Genomic DNA, 17,547 nt, shown 5'->3' on the forward strand with positions numbered 1-17,547 from the left:
GCCTCTTATCTCCAGCAATCAACTGGCTGTGTAAAGTGTTCATTCCCTGGGTCAAATTCTTGAGCAGGAGACTATAACCCACTGTCTAAGTTGCAAGAAAAATAAATAGGAAAGGAGATTTTAAAAGAAAAGCTCTAGTCCTTCCTGAGCAAAAATAAAAGGAAATGGAGATAATAAGGTGTAATTCAGAAATGAGTCATCTCTGTTACTAATGGTTGAAGATGAGTGAAGGGCACATGGAGGTTCATTATTCCTCTCTCTCTTTCTAACTTCCTGTATGTTTGAAAATTTCTATAATAAGGAGTTTTATATTAAAGATTTTTTCCCAACTTCTCTACCATGATGCACTGAAGAAAACAGGAACACAAATACAGATGGAAGGTGAGTTCCCTATGGCTGCTACAGACTTCATTTATCCCACCAGCAATGAGCAAGGAAGTGCTCAACCCTATCTAGAGTAAATTTCCATGTCCTGTCAACTAGTCCTTATTTTAGATCCTTAGATCATTTGTAACAATTTATAATTATTTTATTTACTTTTCTATTTACTTTCAGTTTTGTTTGTTTTGTCTGTCTTCACCACAAGAATGCAATTTCTAAAACAGTAAAGACCATGTCTCTCTCTTTCACCATTTATTTCTGGCACTTTGCACAGTGTGTGGCATGACACAGATTCCCAACAATGTTGGATGGATGAATGAATATTCTCAAATTAGCAACTTCTCTACTGGATTTTCTGGAATGTATACCCACTAAACAGGCTTCAATTAGTCAGATTATAATGGCTTAGCTGAATAATTGTAAGCCCTTATTTTTTCAAAGTACTTGTATAAGATCATGAAATCAATTCTTAGTTCTTCGTCTCTTAATCAATTCACTCAAACAAATAATTAGTTATACCAAGTCTTGTCCCAATGTTCAAACAAACCTCTGCTCTTCCTCAGCTTATGCATTAGGTTGAGCCATATAAAATTTGCCAACCTAAAAAAGAGCAATTTCTTATAATATGACCTAATATTACACAGAGTAGTGCATATCTATGCAAATTAAGGTATTAAACACTGAAGAAAAATACTGTGCAAATTATGTTATTAATAAGTATGTCCTGCATTCTAGGTACCATCATTCAGGTTGAGTCCTGTCTGCTCCAGTGGGGAAGATCAAATCAAGGGAAGCGGACCTGGCCCAATGGATAGAGTGTCTGCCTACCACATGGGAGGTCCGCGGTTCAAACCCCGGGCCTTCTTGACCCGTGTGGAGCTGGCCCATGCACAGTGCTGATGCGCGCAAGGAGTGCTGTGCCACGCAGGGGTGTCGCCCGTGAAGGGGAGCCCCATGCACAAGGAGTGCACCCCATAATGAGAGCCGCTCAGCGTGAAAGAAAGTGCAGCCTCTCCAAGAATGGCGCCACACACACGGAGAGCTGACACAACAAGATGACACAACAAAAAGAAACACAGATTTCCAGTGCCACTGATAAGGATAGAAGCAGTCACAGAAGAACACACAGCAAACAGACACAGAGAACAGACAACTGGGGGGGGGAGGAGAAATAAATAAATCTTAAAAAAAAAAAAGATTGAATCAAAGTTAAAACTGGCTATTTCATGAACCCCACTATTTAAGGACAAAAGTATACAGAGTGGGGGTAGGAGAAGATCTTAGCTTTTAAAAGATTATCGTATCCATAACTCTAATACAAGTTATTGTGCAATCTAAAGTTTGTAGATTCTGTATTTAGTCTCAAGTGCATTAAAAGCACCTTGGTTCCATTTATATTTTCAATGATTCTATTAGAAAAAGCGGTGGCAATATTGGGCCCATTTCTTTGTTCCAATAAAATATCTGACTCATTTCAAATTCATCTGAGTAGTGGAGGCCTAAAAGGATGCAAATGAGGAAAGCTATAGGCTTCTTTTACCTGTAGCTCAGCTAGAAAGTAAAAGAAATGACTATGCTAACATTATCCTTAAAAATGCCTTTTGTTGCCTATATTTAATCCATCAACCATATTAAATATAAAGAAAAATGAAGCTTATGCTGGTTATTTACACCTATAAGATGTATACATGTCTAAATGCCCCTCTCTATTGCAAGGAGAAAAAAAAATTTTTTAAGCACAAAATCATAAATTTTTTATTTTTATTTTTACATCTGGTTCAGATTCTGATTCACACCATTTTATAAAGTTGTCATTGCCTTTTTTATTTAGATATTAAAGAAAAATGGAATATAGTCAAAATCATTTAGAAAACACTGGAAAATACTTAGAAGAGGCAGCCAGACTCTCCTGAATTTGGGCCAAATTCACTAAAACCTTACAGAATTTTCAGAATCTTAAATATAAATTAATTTAGAGTTGGCTGTAATTTAATTAAGGAAAAGACTTTTTCTAAGTAACTTAATTTTTAACCCCTGTGCCGAAGTAAAACACTGGTAGTGGCATGGTATATATGTGGGGTGGGGGCCATGGGGAAGGAAGGTGCCATGACACCTTGCTCCTGGACCAAGGTGGAAACCATCTGAACCACCATGGGGGGGAGATTTGCAGAACCACCAGGTGGACACTGTAGGCAGGAGGAATAGCACTCTGCTCAAGCGCTGCCCTCCCAGACCTAAAAGGGGAAATTGCCCATGAACCTACCCACTTCCACCAATGCTAGTCTGCCCTGGCCACACCTTCCTGACAATCACCTGACATTCTTTTTAAACCTACCTGGATTGCCCCACAGCAGTGGCAGCCTGTTCTGATTTAATTAGTTGGGAGTGAGGCTTAGCCACTAGTATCTTTTTTTTTTTAATTAATTTTAAAAAGAAGCTTTAGATTATATAAATGTTACATAAAAAAATATAGGGGATTCCCATATGCCCCATCCACTCCCCCTCCCACACTTTCCCACATTAAGAACATCCTTCATTAGTGTGGTACATTTGTTACAATTGAGGAACACATATTGAAGCATTGCTACCAGAATTTAGATCAAAAACAAAACAAAACAAAACAAAACAAAATCAGCCCATCCTGAGTTTGAGTCCCAGGTTTGCCACTTAACAGCTGGAATGAGGCGGGTATTCTCTCTCTCAGGCTCAGTTTCTTCATCTATAAAATAGAGATAATAGTACCTACTTATTGAATTGTGTAGTGAGAAAGTTGTACTGCTCTCACCTAAATACAGTGATGATTTCAAAGTATTTGACAATAGCTGCCATTATGGTCCGAGCACCCCCAAGCAGAAAGAATTGCTGGGGCAGTGTCAAAGGGCCCTGCTGGACCAGAAGCCAACCATTAATTTGCAGGTGGAGATACAGGTGGCATTGGGGAGGAACCAGTCAGCTGGGCCTTTTTACCAACTTGGAGGGAGGTATTTTAATAACCTTACTGCTAAGTGCCAGCTGAGTACCAGCATTCCTTAAATGTATGAAAGCTGTCTCCTTATTTTCCCATTGGCTTTTTGTCTTGCTCTGTAGTCCCATTCCCATTCTCAGCATTGAGAAACTAATCTTCAACTTGCCTACTCAAAGTAACTCAGCCACTTCCATATTGGGTAAATAATAAGTCTTTGGTGATTTCTCCCTCCACCTACCACCTAACCCCACCTGTGTGCAACCTTAACCCAGGGAACATCTGGGCATAGAGGGAGCTTATTTAACATCATGTGTGTTCCTTCCTGCTGGCTCCCACTGACCTCCAGAGGTGGCTGAGCTCATTTTTCCCATGGACAGTGATCCATCTCTGCCTTTACAGCATTCCCTGTGATCTATCCACACCTGAACCTCCTGGTGATCATTCCAGGCAGGGTCAGCTAAAACTTTGCAAGACCCATTCCAAAATGAAAATGCAGAGCTCTTGGTTCAAAAATTATTAAAAGTCTCACAACCATGGCAGTAGAACTTAAACCAAGTCCAGAGCCCTCTAAGCATGGGGTCATGATATTGCACAGATTGCATACCCATGACCCTGGATCTGATTCCATGGGGTCTTTGATTATTCATCTCTCCCAATCTCTGATATAGGCCCACCTCCCTCCAAATTGCCACAACTCCCTGGAAGGCATAGTGACCCTTAGTTCCCTGTCTCCCACAGGATCATGTAGGAACTTCTAAAAAAACCAGTTTGCCATGAACCTGGAGAACTGGGGGGAGGGTCCCTCTCAAGTGCTCTTTCATCTAATCCTACCAGTATGCTCTACCCCACTGTGGCCACCCCCAGCCCATATGGAACACCTGTGAGGCAGTCTCTTCCCCACAGTTCCAAAAAGGGAAGTACTTTCACTTTCTGCTTCTTCCTCAAGTCATCTTGGAATTCTGTCTTCTCACCATAAGCCCTCCAACCTCACCCCTACATCCACCACACTTTTCAAGAATCCAGGCAACATCTCAAGCACTCTGAATCTCTTCACTTATTTTTCCATGCCGTCAGCTTCTCTTTCCAGAATCAAGAGGGATTTCTTCATTCCATTCTTGCCTGGGAGGAATTGCTCATATATCACATCCTCTATTCCTTCCATACTCTTCTTAAATGGACCTTGGCTGCAACATCTAAATTTCATCCTTAATATGTAAAGACAGTTTTGAGGAAAAAACCCAAAGCATTCTTTTGTTTTTTTTGTAACCTAACGGAAGGCAAGAAATTTTTATCAACTTACTTTTCAAAATAAGTTCAGAAAAACAAATTGCCTCTCAGTCCCTCTGGTATTGCCACAACTAATAAAGCTGTTTTATTCCCCAGAATCCCACTGGATTAGGTCGTACAGATTAGATTGGCAATATGCAACCTTTTTTTTTTTTTAAGTCTACAAAACAGATGTCATATGGTTCAATTTAAGGGTAGGATGGTGGTTGGTTTTTAGTCATTTTTTGTAGGTCTCTTCCACTGATTGACTAAAAGCTAGAGAAGAAATTGCTGTGTATTCCTAAGTGCCACACAAGATCACAGAATGAGAATCAGGAGAGACCAAACCCTGACTCATCAGTTTGCCCATGAGGACTTGAGGTCCAGAGAGGTGGCAAATTAGAGGCAAAGCCAAGTTTTCATTGTTTCTACCACAACTGCTTCTTTCCTTATTTCTCTACATTTGTCAAAATATGTTATTGACATCCCAACTTCACAAAGAAATCAGTGCTCTGAGAATGATACAGTTAGATACCAAAGGTTAGATAAAATCTGGAATAGAGCAAGTTTTTCAAAGACTTCTGGTCAATGACAATTAAACTTTTAAAGGAAGAAATGCCAAGATGAAGGTGTTTGTTTCTGTGGTTTACATGTGATTTTTTATGACTTCTTAATCTATATGGATTGCTATACTGATATCCCAGGTTACTTTCCACTTGCCTCCTCAGCATTTATTATAGAATGCTTCCCTTTCCTACTCTTTGTCAATGTCTATTTCTCATATAATAAATATTTCCCAAAAAAAAAAAATGAAGTTGTTGGCATTTTAGACATTATAATTTGGAGATTTTTCCTGATTAAACTATCTTTAAAGCTCTTTCATGTGACTTCACTTTGAGTTTGAGACATGGATTTTTCACAATGTTTCTTGAGCTAATGGCTTCTAGTTCATGCTTTATTGTTATTGTTTTAACATTACCTTCAAACCTCAACTTATTTGAAAGTATAATTCATAATTGTCTCTAAAATACTCAGATAATATGTCAAACAAGACAAAAATGAAACATTTTAAATAGCTCTAACCTTAATTCTTATACCTATTATAGTTTGCAAAGGAGAGAACATCACAAACTTTAATCTCCAATTTAAGTAATGAATACAATGTATTCATGTGTGCTGTCATTCCTAGAAGCTCATTACTCCAGCTGGTTTTTTGTTAATGCTGCACAGCTGTGGTTAAAATTTTATTAGGACTTTCACTGGAGGTGCCCTACTGGTATCTTTGAAAATTAATTCAAACTAGATCAACCATGCAAGGGATGCTCTGATAACCCCAATATACAGATGAGCAAACTGAAGTTAGAATAGCTGCATAATTTGCCAAGATCACAGAACTAGCACAGTCAGCTGCCAGAGGGAGAAAATTAAAAATCTGAGAATCTTACCTCCATATCACCCCATTACCAAGCAGAAGTCTGCTCATCCCATTCACCTACGTCCTTACATGAGTACCTAAACCGTTCATAAGTCTCAGATTTTAAAAATTTAAAATATTCCATTCTAATTTCAGAAGATGCATGAGAGGAGTTCAGAAAATATGGTCACTGCAACAGCAGCAATGCCTATCAATTCCCAGATCATAAGTTCACACCATGCCCATCATTACCCATTGTGGTGATTTAAAAATACATCAATAAACTCTTTGATACTCTTCCCTTCAAAAAGTGGAGCCTAATTCCCTTTCCCTGGAGTGCAGGCTGTACTTTGTCAATGAATGCAATGTAGAGGAAGTGACAGGGTGTGGCTTTCAAGACTGTTGCAAAAGAAACTGAGGCTTCCTCCTCGCACTCTCTCTTGCATCTCTCTGGGGGAAGCCAGCTGCAATGTCGTGAAGACACCCTAGAAGCCCTATGAAGAGGTTCCAGTAGTGAGGAACCGAGGCCCCCTGCCATCCTGGAGTGAATCTGTCCATCATAGTCAAGTCTTCAGATGACTGCAATCCCAGCAGATATTCTTACTGTAGCTTCATTGGAGACCCTGAACTGGAACCAGCCAGCTAAGCCACTCTCAAATGCTGACCCTCAGAAACTATTAGATAATCAGTGTTTGTCATTTAAAGCAGCCGAATTTGGGGGTAATTTGTTATGCAGCAATAGACAACTAACACACCCTCCTCTATTCCTAAATTATGCCCTTTATAAATAACAAAGCAAAACAGATGAAAAGTCCATGGCCACAAAGGCTGCCACATCAATAAGTCAAATATTCTCCTTGGCCCCAGCTCATTTAGACTATACCCAGAAAATAGGACTAGATAGTGTTTTCTGCCCCTGCTCAAAAAAAAGAATGTAGAGTTGTGCCTCAACCACTTACTTCATCCCCACACCCTCTGGTGCATGGCAGGGAACAGTGAGAGTCAGACTCAAAAAAAAAAGAGCAAAATTGTTATCAGTAAGGTAAGTGCACGCTCTTAAAAAGTCCAGCTTCTGAGTGTGCAAACCATCACTCAGTGATAACATCCTGTATCACAAAGTTCAACACTTTGGCAACTGAAAATAGAAAATGTCCTTTAAGAGCAGGAAGGCAATTATTTCTTTAAGTATGTAATTTTTCCCCATCAAAGGCAGGGAATAAATGACAAAGTGTATTCAGTGAGCCTGGAGAGTAAAAACCTCTCTTTGGAAAATGACAGTCACTATTTAAGATATGGAGTGGACCCGAGCACTGAAAATCTCAGAACAGCTAACTGGAAAGAAATGTCAACACTGTTCCAAGATAATGAGATGAAAACACATCAAGGCTCTTGTCAATCAAACTAACTTTTTTTCCTCCCTTCAAGCACCAGTCAGAAGGAAACGCAACACAGACATCTAAAAAGCTAAGAAGATGGGAAGTGGTGGTCAGTCTTTTTCCATATGCTCTTCAGACTTGAAGGACAGCATTACTTTCACAAAGAGAAGGTATTCTTTAGTCATGTCCATTCATCATATCCACCACAGTGGCTGCCAAATAGCTCACGTGTGATTTCTTAATAGGACCGATCCTGAAAACAATGATGCTCCTTCCCTGACCCAAAGCACAGCCAGCTGCCAAGCTCAGGAGGATCTGAAGTTTAATACTTACCCAGCCCCTTCCAGACCCCAGGTCTGTCTTTAGAGGACTTTCTTTTCACTCGTGGCTCCAAGCACAGAAGGCCTCCTATTGTTTCAAAACCCAGCTTCTTATTGATGAAGAGGAAAAGGACAGCCAGAAGAACAACGAAGACTCCGACTGCAGACAAGAAGCCAACAGCCTCAGGAGTAACTAGCAAGGGAACACAAAGGAAAAACATCATCACAATTTAGGTGACAGCTTTTGGTTCTTTCAAATGATCAAAGCTATTCAGAACTTTAACCATTATTAATGAGAGACAAATACTCTAAAAATGCTGACTTATGCTAGCATCCCCAGGACTGTGTACGAGGGAAAGGAAAAGGACAATTGCCCAGCACACAGACCTTCATACCTTTGTACATATGGTTTCTTTTATCTAGAACACAACTCTTCTTGTTCCCACTCTCATCTTAGTATTTATCATCAAACTATAAGAAAGCAAGCCATCAAACTGGTTAAGCTGAAAATGGTGGACCAGCTTTCCAGTGTTATATAAGCAAGGCTCTTAAAAAGACTGCTGCCTGAAGCTTATAAAATAATCACTAGAGAAAACTTTCAGACAGATACTTCTATCAATACATGCAGTTGGAGGAAAATTCATTTCTTGGATATTTTTGCAAATCCCACTATGCAATGTGATGAATATCAGTAGCAACCAAACAATTGCTAGTTCACGCCATAAATATTAGAAATTAGAACTATAGTTTTTGACTACAACTATTTTAGAATGTTAAAAGACGAAATGCCATCTTCCTCATCTCCACTTTCTTACCTGCAAAGCCACTATGACCCCAAGCTCCCCCCATCTCTCTGTCCCCAAACACAGATCCATTCTTCAAACAGTATTCAGAGTGATCCTTATGAAATGTAAGTCTGATCTGTTAGACTGCCCTTCTAAAACCCTTCAAGGGCTACCCATTGTCCATAGGATGAACTCCGAATTCTTTAACTTGGTTTCAAAGGCCTTGCATGACCTAGCTACTGATTCTAGCCTGTCACTCATCACTCCCCAACATCAAATTCTTTGTCGCTGCTGTACTCATCTGTTTCAGGTTCCTCAGAGGTAGCTCATCTCCAGATCTTTGCATAGGCTGCTTCAACTCCCTGAGACAATCTGCCAACCTCTCTTCTAGCTAACTGAAACTGCACTTCCTCTGAAGACCTTGCTTGTCACTCCTGAGCAGGCTCATGTTTCTTTGTGTGTTCCTACCCACTGAGCCCTTGACAGCTTCTTCAGTGGTTTTCAAATGTTAAATTTTAAACTTCAGAAGTATGGGACTATGTATGAATTACTCAGTGTACCCTCAGCAGCTCACATATGTAGGCACTCAATAAATATTTGATGTCTGAATAAATGTTGAAGCTAAAAAAATGTAAATGTAAAAGCTAAATAAATAAATGAAGCTAATAAATGTAGTGCTAAATACACCTATTGATGAAAAATACTGGAAACAAAAGATATCATTCAAGTTGCTCAGTAAAACTAACAACACAGAGTATGATTTATTAGTGCTGAGAGATGTATTCACCAAGTGAAATGAATGTCCCATGATGATGGAGGAGGTTGTTTTCATAGGAGAAGTGGAGGTGGGTGGGGGGCTATATGAGGACCTCATATTTTTTTAATGTAACATTAAAAAAATAATAAAAGAAAAAAAAGCAATATGAGATGCATTACACAAAATCTTCCAAGTAGAAGAAAAAAATTGAGACAACCTCTGCTAAAATTTTTTGCACTTCCTTCTAACCTAATGGCTATTCTTATATAAATTGACCATTTTACAAATACTGGTCAAATTTGGCAAAATTGTCTATATTGATTTTACATTTTTGTCTTATAAAATATCCAATATTTCTAATATTTTAATTATTTTTAATTATTTTTAAGTAAAAGGTAAAAACAAGAAATTCAAGCATATAATAGAATATTTTGAAGATATAAGAAGGTGTAAAAAGAGGATAAAAGGGATCACATTGATACCCATAGAAAACCACTATTAACATTTTGTCTTTTTCTTTTTTTTTTTTTTAAGATTTATTTTTTTTATTTATTTAATTCCCCTCCCCTCCCCTGGTTGTCTGTTTTCTGTGTCTTTTTGCTGTGTCTTGTTTCTTGTTTCTTTGTCCGCTTCTGTTGTCGTCAGCGGCACGGGAAGTGTGGGCGGCGCCATTCCTGGGCAGGCTGCTCCCTCCTTCGCGCTGGGCGGCTCTCCTTATGGGTGCACTCCTTGCGCGTGGGGCTCCCCTACGCGGGGGACACCCTGCGTGGCGCGGCACTCCTTGCGCGCATCAGCACTGCGCATGGGCCAGCTCCACACGGGTCAAGGAGGCCCGGGGCTTGAACCGGGGGCCTCCCATGTGGTAGACGGACGCCCTAACCACTGGGCCAAAGTCCGTTTCCCTGTCTTTTTCTTTTCTTACAGTTTTACAGTTTTTTTCCTTAAATATTTTTATTGTCATATGTTGATATGAATGGATTTAATATAACATTCCCAAGTCCTGGATTAAAGACAATATGAATAAATTATTCAATATAATTTCCAGAGACTCAAGAAAAAAAGGGGAAAGGAAATGATCCGTATGGTGTTTAAAACAACAGCTTTTGGGAGAAAAACATACTTTTTGTTAGTAATTCTTGCAGCAGTGACTTAACAATGGACGGGTATAAAATTCTTAGGTAGGCTGCAATATTTTTTCCCTTCAAAATTGTATCGACATGGCTCCATTACCTTTCAGCCTTTAATGTATCACAAACACGTGTGATGCTGAAGCTTAATTTGTGTCACTGTATGAGCAATAAAAATTTTCAATCTGGATATTTCCAGAATTTTTTCCTTTATAATGCAAAAATTTTTACCATAATGTATCTTTCTGTGGGTTTCTTTTAATGATTTTTTCTGGAACCCAAGACTTTCACCAACATATCCATGACTTCTTATTTTACAATCTTCAAGAGAGTTTGCTTCAATTATGTCTTTGTGTCTTTGGTAATTTATTTTGTTCTAACTTTTCTTGTCCCTATTTTAATCTGAATCATTATTTCTTTGGCTACCAATTTTGTTTCATTTTCTCTTTGTTTTTCCTCTGCATTCTGAGGGGTCTTCGTAAACATGGTCTATACATTTTGACTCAACCAAGTAGGACAGTGAGCTCATAACCACTACACCATCATTATTATAAGCTCTGACTATCTCAGCTAGTGGCAGACAGTGGGGAAGATAGTTTGTTTCTCCTTATTTAGTGTTGGATGGTATGAGAAGCAGTAGGAATAAGTACAACTCTAACTAATGCAGAGAGAAAGCTTAGTTGGGCAAGTTTGGTTTTTTCCATAGAGTTCATGTTTCTGTCAGAATCTACCAACTCCAATTTCATTTTTCCTATATGTTTATGGGTAGTTAGTGGAAAGTCTGAAGAGGAGGCATGAGAAGCTGTCAGCGAGATGCTATTTTAAACTGTAAGTTTGCTTATGTACTTTCCAAATGAGTAGAGTATCATAGAAATGGCCAGAAGTTGGCAGCAACCCCCCATTTATAAGAATTGCTTATCCAAGGTTGCACACAAATTCCCTATTTAAATGTAGTTTCAAATTTCAAATATAACCCAGCACTTCCACTCCTAGTTATATACTCAAGAGAACTGTAAACATACATCCACACAAAAACTTGCAATTGAATTATATGTATTGAATATTCATAAAAATATTATTCATAGTAGTCAAAAAGTGGAAATAGTCCAAATGTCCATCAATCAGAACAATGGAATATTACTCAGCAATAAAAAGAAATGAAGTACTGATACATGCTACCACACAGAAAAACTTTGAAAACAAAATGCTAAGTGGAAGAAGCCACACACAAAAGACATAAATTGTATGATTCCATTTATATAAAATGCCTGCAACAGGAAAGTCCATAGACACAGAAAATAGATTAGTGGCTTCCAGAGGTTGGGAGGAATGGAAAGTGTTTGCTAATGGGTATAGGTATAGGGTTTCTCTTTGGGGAGATGAAAATGTTCTAGAATTGCTTAGCGGTAATGATTGCAAAACTTGATGACTATACTAAAAAAAAGTATACAAGTGAATTGTATAATTTAAAAGGGTAAGTTTTATTGTATATGAATTATATCTCAAAAAATGCTTTTAATTCCAAATATATCATCTAGACTATATCACTGGAATATGTGAAAAAACAAAATAGTTGTCTCATATTTAGTTTGAAAATTATTTTCTTCATGTTTAAACTTTCTGTAATTTTATTATTCCATTTTTAGAATTAAATTAAAGTTTGTATATTATAGATTATGAGAATTGGAAGTAGCACAACTATACAATGAATATGTAACTCTGAACACAGTTCTTTAAGTCTAAGCAAAAGAGGGTTTGATGTTACCTCTCTGTGCACTTGAGTCCAAACAAAATCAGAGACTTTGACAGGAAAGTCATTTTGCATACCATTATACAAGTGCTATAGTGAGATGCAAGCTTACATATATCATCTGTTATAGATGACAAGGGCACATATGTCAAGAAACTTAAGTGCCATCTGCAGAGTAACTCATCTAATTATTCAAGTGATTACTAAATTAGAAATCAGATGCCTATGAAGTTCAGTCACATAGTTCATGTTGAAAACGTTCTCAAACGTAACTATATCATTGATGTGCACTGTTCAGTCCCACAGGTTTATTTTCAAGCAATGGCCTGAGAGGGCAAAGCATATAATGACATAAATAGAGAAGAAGCCTCTGCATGTCACAGAGCCACTAGATGTTTGCAAATTCCATTCCACATCATTGAAGAGGCATAAAGGCCAACCAATTACAGCCATCTGACTTTCACCAAGACAGAGTAATAAAATGAGAGGAAGCTGAGTATTTACTTAACAGAAAGGTTAAGTGGGGAGGAACTTCTGGGGAAGATGGTGGAGTAGGGAACTCCAGAACTCAGTCCTTCCACCAAAACAACTGTTAAACAGGTGAGAATTATCTGAAATAACTATTTTGAAACTATGCAGGCCAGACAAATATTATACAGCATCAAGAGAAGGTAGGAGTCTGCTGAGGTAAGGGGTATATAGGGACCTCATATTTTTTTAATGTAACATTAAAAAAATTTTTTTATGTAACATTTTTACATTTTTAATGTAACATTAAAAAAATTAAGACAAAAAATTTTTAAAAAAAGAGAGGTGGGAGGAAGAGGCTGATAAATTACAGTAAAGAACATAAATTGCTCTATCTGAGCAGCAGCTACTGACACCCATCCCCTACTCTCACAGCAGGTTGCTATAGGGTTCAGCCCCTGGCTAGCTGTTCATGATGGAAATGGATGTAAAAATCCTCTTGCCCAAGTACAGGGGTGGTCATGGCCAATCACTGATCATGGCTCTTGATTAGCAAATTCAGATCTCTGGCTTTCAGCTCTAAGGACAATTATTGTCTCAATGTGCCCTAGACAAAGTCAGTAACAGACACTGCTTTGATTCCACCCAAACAGGGGTGCAGACAGTAGGAACTTAAAGACACAGCATTACCTTAGGGCTGCCAGGGATAGTTAATTGAAGGACTGCATTTGCTGAGCAGGCTAGGACACAGTTTGCATTCTCTTTGTGGATCCCTGGACCCATTTTTCCTGGGAAAGACTGACTTGGGAAACTCTCTGCAGGATGACCCTCCTCCTTGAATTTGCCCTCCAGACAAAAGCAGTGTGAGACAATGAAAGGAGTGCAAAAACTATAGAGGAGGAGAATCTGTGACAAAGGTTGGCCAGCTTCAAATATGCAGGAGAGGGAGATTTGTCCCTTGGGAAACAGAAGGGACAACAAAATTCCTGTAAACAGGGGGACTACAAAACAACTAATGCCCAGGACAAGACAAAGTCTGAGAGAGATGGAAAAACCCTGAATACTGCATAAGTCTTGGGCAGAACTTCCTTATAGGAGGGCTGAAGCTAATATATAAATAAATAAATAATCTCTGTCTTATCTCCAGCTGGTCATAAAACCAAGAAACAGACATTCCAGGGAGTAAATCCAAAAGTTAACATTTTAAAATATTACAGTTACAGTGTACAGCAAGAGTACAAGATAAAGAAATGAAGACCCATTCAAGGAAGAGGATAAAATTTGTAAGACTCCAATGAAGAGCATGAGAATGTGGACATAACAAACAAAAACTTTTAAAAAATTGATCATAATACTCAAGAGATGAAGAGATATACAAAGAAACTAAAGGATGTCAGGAAAGCAATGAATGGATAATATGAAAGTCTAAGTAAAGAGACAGAAATTTTTAAAAAGGGACCAAACAGAACAACTGGAGTTGAAAACCACACTAATTGAAATGAAAAAATTCCCAGGAGGGTTTCAAGAGCTTATTGGAGTTGCCAGGAGAAAGAATCAGTAAACTTGAAGACAGGATACTTGAAAAGAGTCAGGCTGAGGAACAGAAAGGAAAAGAACTATTAAAAGAAAAAATAATCTAATATAACTCTCAGGCACCATCAAGTGCATAAAGAAGTAAAGACCTGCAGTAAAGGTAACCACTTGTGTAATTATAAATGCCACTACTATAGTAGTTTAATGTTTGGTATGTAGTGCCACTTCTTGCAACAGGTGCTAAAATTCAAATGCATAAAAAGTAATGATAAATCTGTGTTTTGGACATACAATGTACACAGATATAAATGGAAACAAGTATAAAAAACATGGTGGGGAACAGAGAGATACAGAAAAAATATATGTGCATGCTATTGAAGTTAAGTAGGTATCAAATCAAATATAATTGTTACATATTTAAGTACTTAAATTGTAACTCTAAGTAATGACAAGGAAAACAGTGAAAAAATATATACATCTAGAAATGAGAAGGCACTTTTCTATATGGAAAAATATATGTAGAAATGAGACTACATAAGAAAGCAAATAAATATAAAATAGACTTCACCAGAAGTGAGGGACAAAAAAAGGTATAAGACCTACAAAAGGTAAACAGCAAAATGGCAGAAGAAAGTCCTATATATCAATAGTGACTTTAAATGTAAATGGATTAAATTCTCCAATCAAGAGGCAGAGACTGGCAGAATGGATAAAAAAAGCATAACCCAAATATCTGCAAGAGACCACCTTAAGTTCAAAGAAACGAATAGGCTGATGGTTGTAGCAGTTTGATATTATTGATGAATTCCAAAAAGAAATATTGGATTATGTTTGTAAACTGGTCTTTTCCTCTAGGCATGATTAAATTATGATTAGGGATTTGATTGGGCCACATCAGTAAGATGTGGAGTCCCTGCCCCCTTGATGGGCAAGGACTCACATATTAAAGGCACAGCAGGCAGCAGACTTGGCCCAGTGGTTAGGGCATCCATCTACCACATGGGAGGTCCGCAGTTCAAACCCCAGGTCTCCATGACCCGTGTGGAGCTGGCGCATGCACAATGCTGATGTGCACAAGGAGTGCCGTGCCATGCAGGGGTGTCCCCCATGTAGAGGAGCCCCATGCACAAGGAGTGTGCCCCATAAGGAGAGCTGCCCAGCATAAAACAAAGTGTAGCCTGCCCAGGAATGGTGCCACACACACGGAGAGCTGACACAACAAGATGATGCAACAAAAAGAAACACAGATTCCCATGCCGCTGACAACAGAAGAAGTAGACAAAGACGACACAGCAAATAGACACAGAGTACAGACAACCAGGGTTGAGGGGGTGGAGGGGAGAGAAATAAAAATAAATAAATAAATCTTAAAAAAAAAAATAAAGGTATGCCAAAGGACAGAGTCAGGAGTTTTTGAGCTGGAGCCCAGGAAGTAAGCACACAGAGGAACAGAGCAGCTGAGCCCAGAGAGAATCAAGCTCCAGGGAGAGAGACAGAGCCAGTAGCCTGAAAATATACAGCTGACCTTGTACAGAAAACAGTAGAGCTGAGCCCAGAAAGGAATAAGCCCTGGAAAGAGAGGAACCCAGGAAGCCTGAACCCTAGCAGACATTGGCAAACATCTTGCTCCAACATGGTGGCAATAGACTTTTGAGGAAGTAACTTACACTTTATGGCCTGGTAACTGTAAGGTTCTACCCCAAATAAATATCCTTTATAAAAAACAACCAATTTCTGGTATTTTGCATCAGCACACCTTTGGATGACTAATACAGAATTTGGTAATGAGTAATGGGGAAGTGCTTTTGCAATTACCAAAAGGCTGGAATGGTTTTATAAATGGGTAAGGGGTATTTTTAGAAGGAATTATGAGATACTTGGTGGAAAAGGCTTTGCAGAGACTGTTGGTAGCAATATGGAGCCTAAAGTTATTTTTTATAAGGACTTAGAAGGAAATAATTGTGAGATAGATGCTACAGAGACCTTTTATGAGGCCTTAAATGTAAATGATGAAACTATTATTGGAAACTGGAGGATAGGTGATCCATGTTTTAAAGTTGCAGAGAATTTAACAAGATTAACACCTGGTGCTTTATGGAAGGCAGAATCTGAAAATGGTGAGCCTGGGCATTTAGCTGAAGAACTTTCCAAAGTAAATTCAGAGAATGCAAATTGCAGTTTATAGCAAAATGCTAGATGAGAGCGAGAAGCTGAGGAACTGTTGGGCACAAAGGAAACAGAAACTGATTCTGGAAATTACAAGCCTCTGAAAATCAAGCTCCCAGGTGACAGTGTCCCATTGGAGGACTTAACTAAACTTGGAACTTGTAAATCAGGATTGAAGATGCAGTTATTTCAGAAAGACTTGTGGAAAATCTTACTGTCTGACAGCTTGGACCCCTGCTTCTTGCATGCCAAACCAACAAGCTTTTTGAGAGAGCTATATGAACAAAACCACTGTCAGAATGGACTAAAAGGGACATGGAAAGGAGAGATTGAAGGAGAAACAGCTTTAAGAGGAAAACCATGGAAGCTGAGTTCTGGAATTAAGATTTCACCTTGGACCAAGAGAGGAAACCCACCCATGTGTACAGAGAGGGTGAGTTTGCCTCAGCAGTTGAAGAGGGTGGATGTTCCCACTTGATGTTCAGGGAGAGTTTTGCCATCCCAGGGTCCAAAAAGGATGGAGCACATTCTTTAAGGATTAGGGATGTTGAATAGGACACCCCAAAGGTCTGAGAGGGACAGGCCTGTCCCCCATGGGTTTGGGAAGGCCAGGTGGTCAACTTGTTGCTCTGAGAGGGTTGTGTCTGTATGCCAAAAGTTAAGGAGTATGTTTTCTTCCCTTCACTGTATTAGGGGGATTAAGACTCTAACCCAGAGATTGGGTAAGGTGTAGTTATCACCTCAATGCTCTTTGAGGGTTAGGTCTGGAGCTTGGTTACCACCCAGCTGCTTGATAAGGGTGGAATCAAGAAAATGGCCATTGGGCAAGCCTTTGGGAAGGGTCAGTCCCCATGTGACCCAAAGGAGAAGAAATCATCATCTAAAAAATGACTTTCAGACTTTGACATCTAATGAAGTATGTTCTGAAGGTTTACTGAACTTAAAGGACCCATGACTCATATTTCCCTCCCAATTTCTCCTTAAGATAATGAAAATGTTTATCCTTTGTCTGTCTATTTGTGTATTGAAAGCAGATAAATGGTTTTGTAAGTTTCAGAGGTCTACTGCAGATGGCACTTTGCCCCAAGAAAAAAACTGTATTTTTTTAATTGATTATGATATGATTTTGTACTTAGTATTGTTACTGAGGTTTTTTGAATATTGTAATGTCTTTTTGGAATTCAGAGGGTAGAGTGTAGCAATTTGATATTATTGATGAATTCCAAAAAGAAATATTGG

General features: G+C 38.7%; 1 protein-coding gene across 7 annotated transcripts in view; it reads right to left on the reverse strand.

The window, feature by feature from the left end:
- SYT16 (synaptotagmin 16) overlaps positions 1–17,547 on the reverse strand; it is a 298,663-nt gene that overhangs the window by 127,467 nt on the left and 153,649 nt on the right. For all 7 annotated transcript variants that reach the window (XM_071213896.1, XM_058293313.2, XM_058293314.1 and 4 more), the window contains one exon: positions 7,736–7,915. Coding sequence is in view for 3 of the 7 variants with exons in the window: in XM_058293313.2 (XP_058149296.1) it covers positions 7,736–7,915 (180 nt within the window). In the remaining 4 variants the exon portion in view is untranslated. The remainder of the gene's footprint in view (positions 1–7,735; positions 7,916–17,547) is intronic.

The sequence above is a fragment of the Dasypus novemcinctus genome, chromosome 3 (genome assembly GCF_030445035.2).
Source record: "Dasypus novemcinctus isolate mDasNov1 chromosome 3, mDasNov1.1.hap2, whole genome shotgun sequence".
Taxonomy (NCBI): Eukaryota; Metazoa; Chordata; class Mammalia; order Cingulata; family Dasypodidae; genus Dasypus; species Dasypus novemcinctus.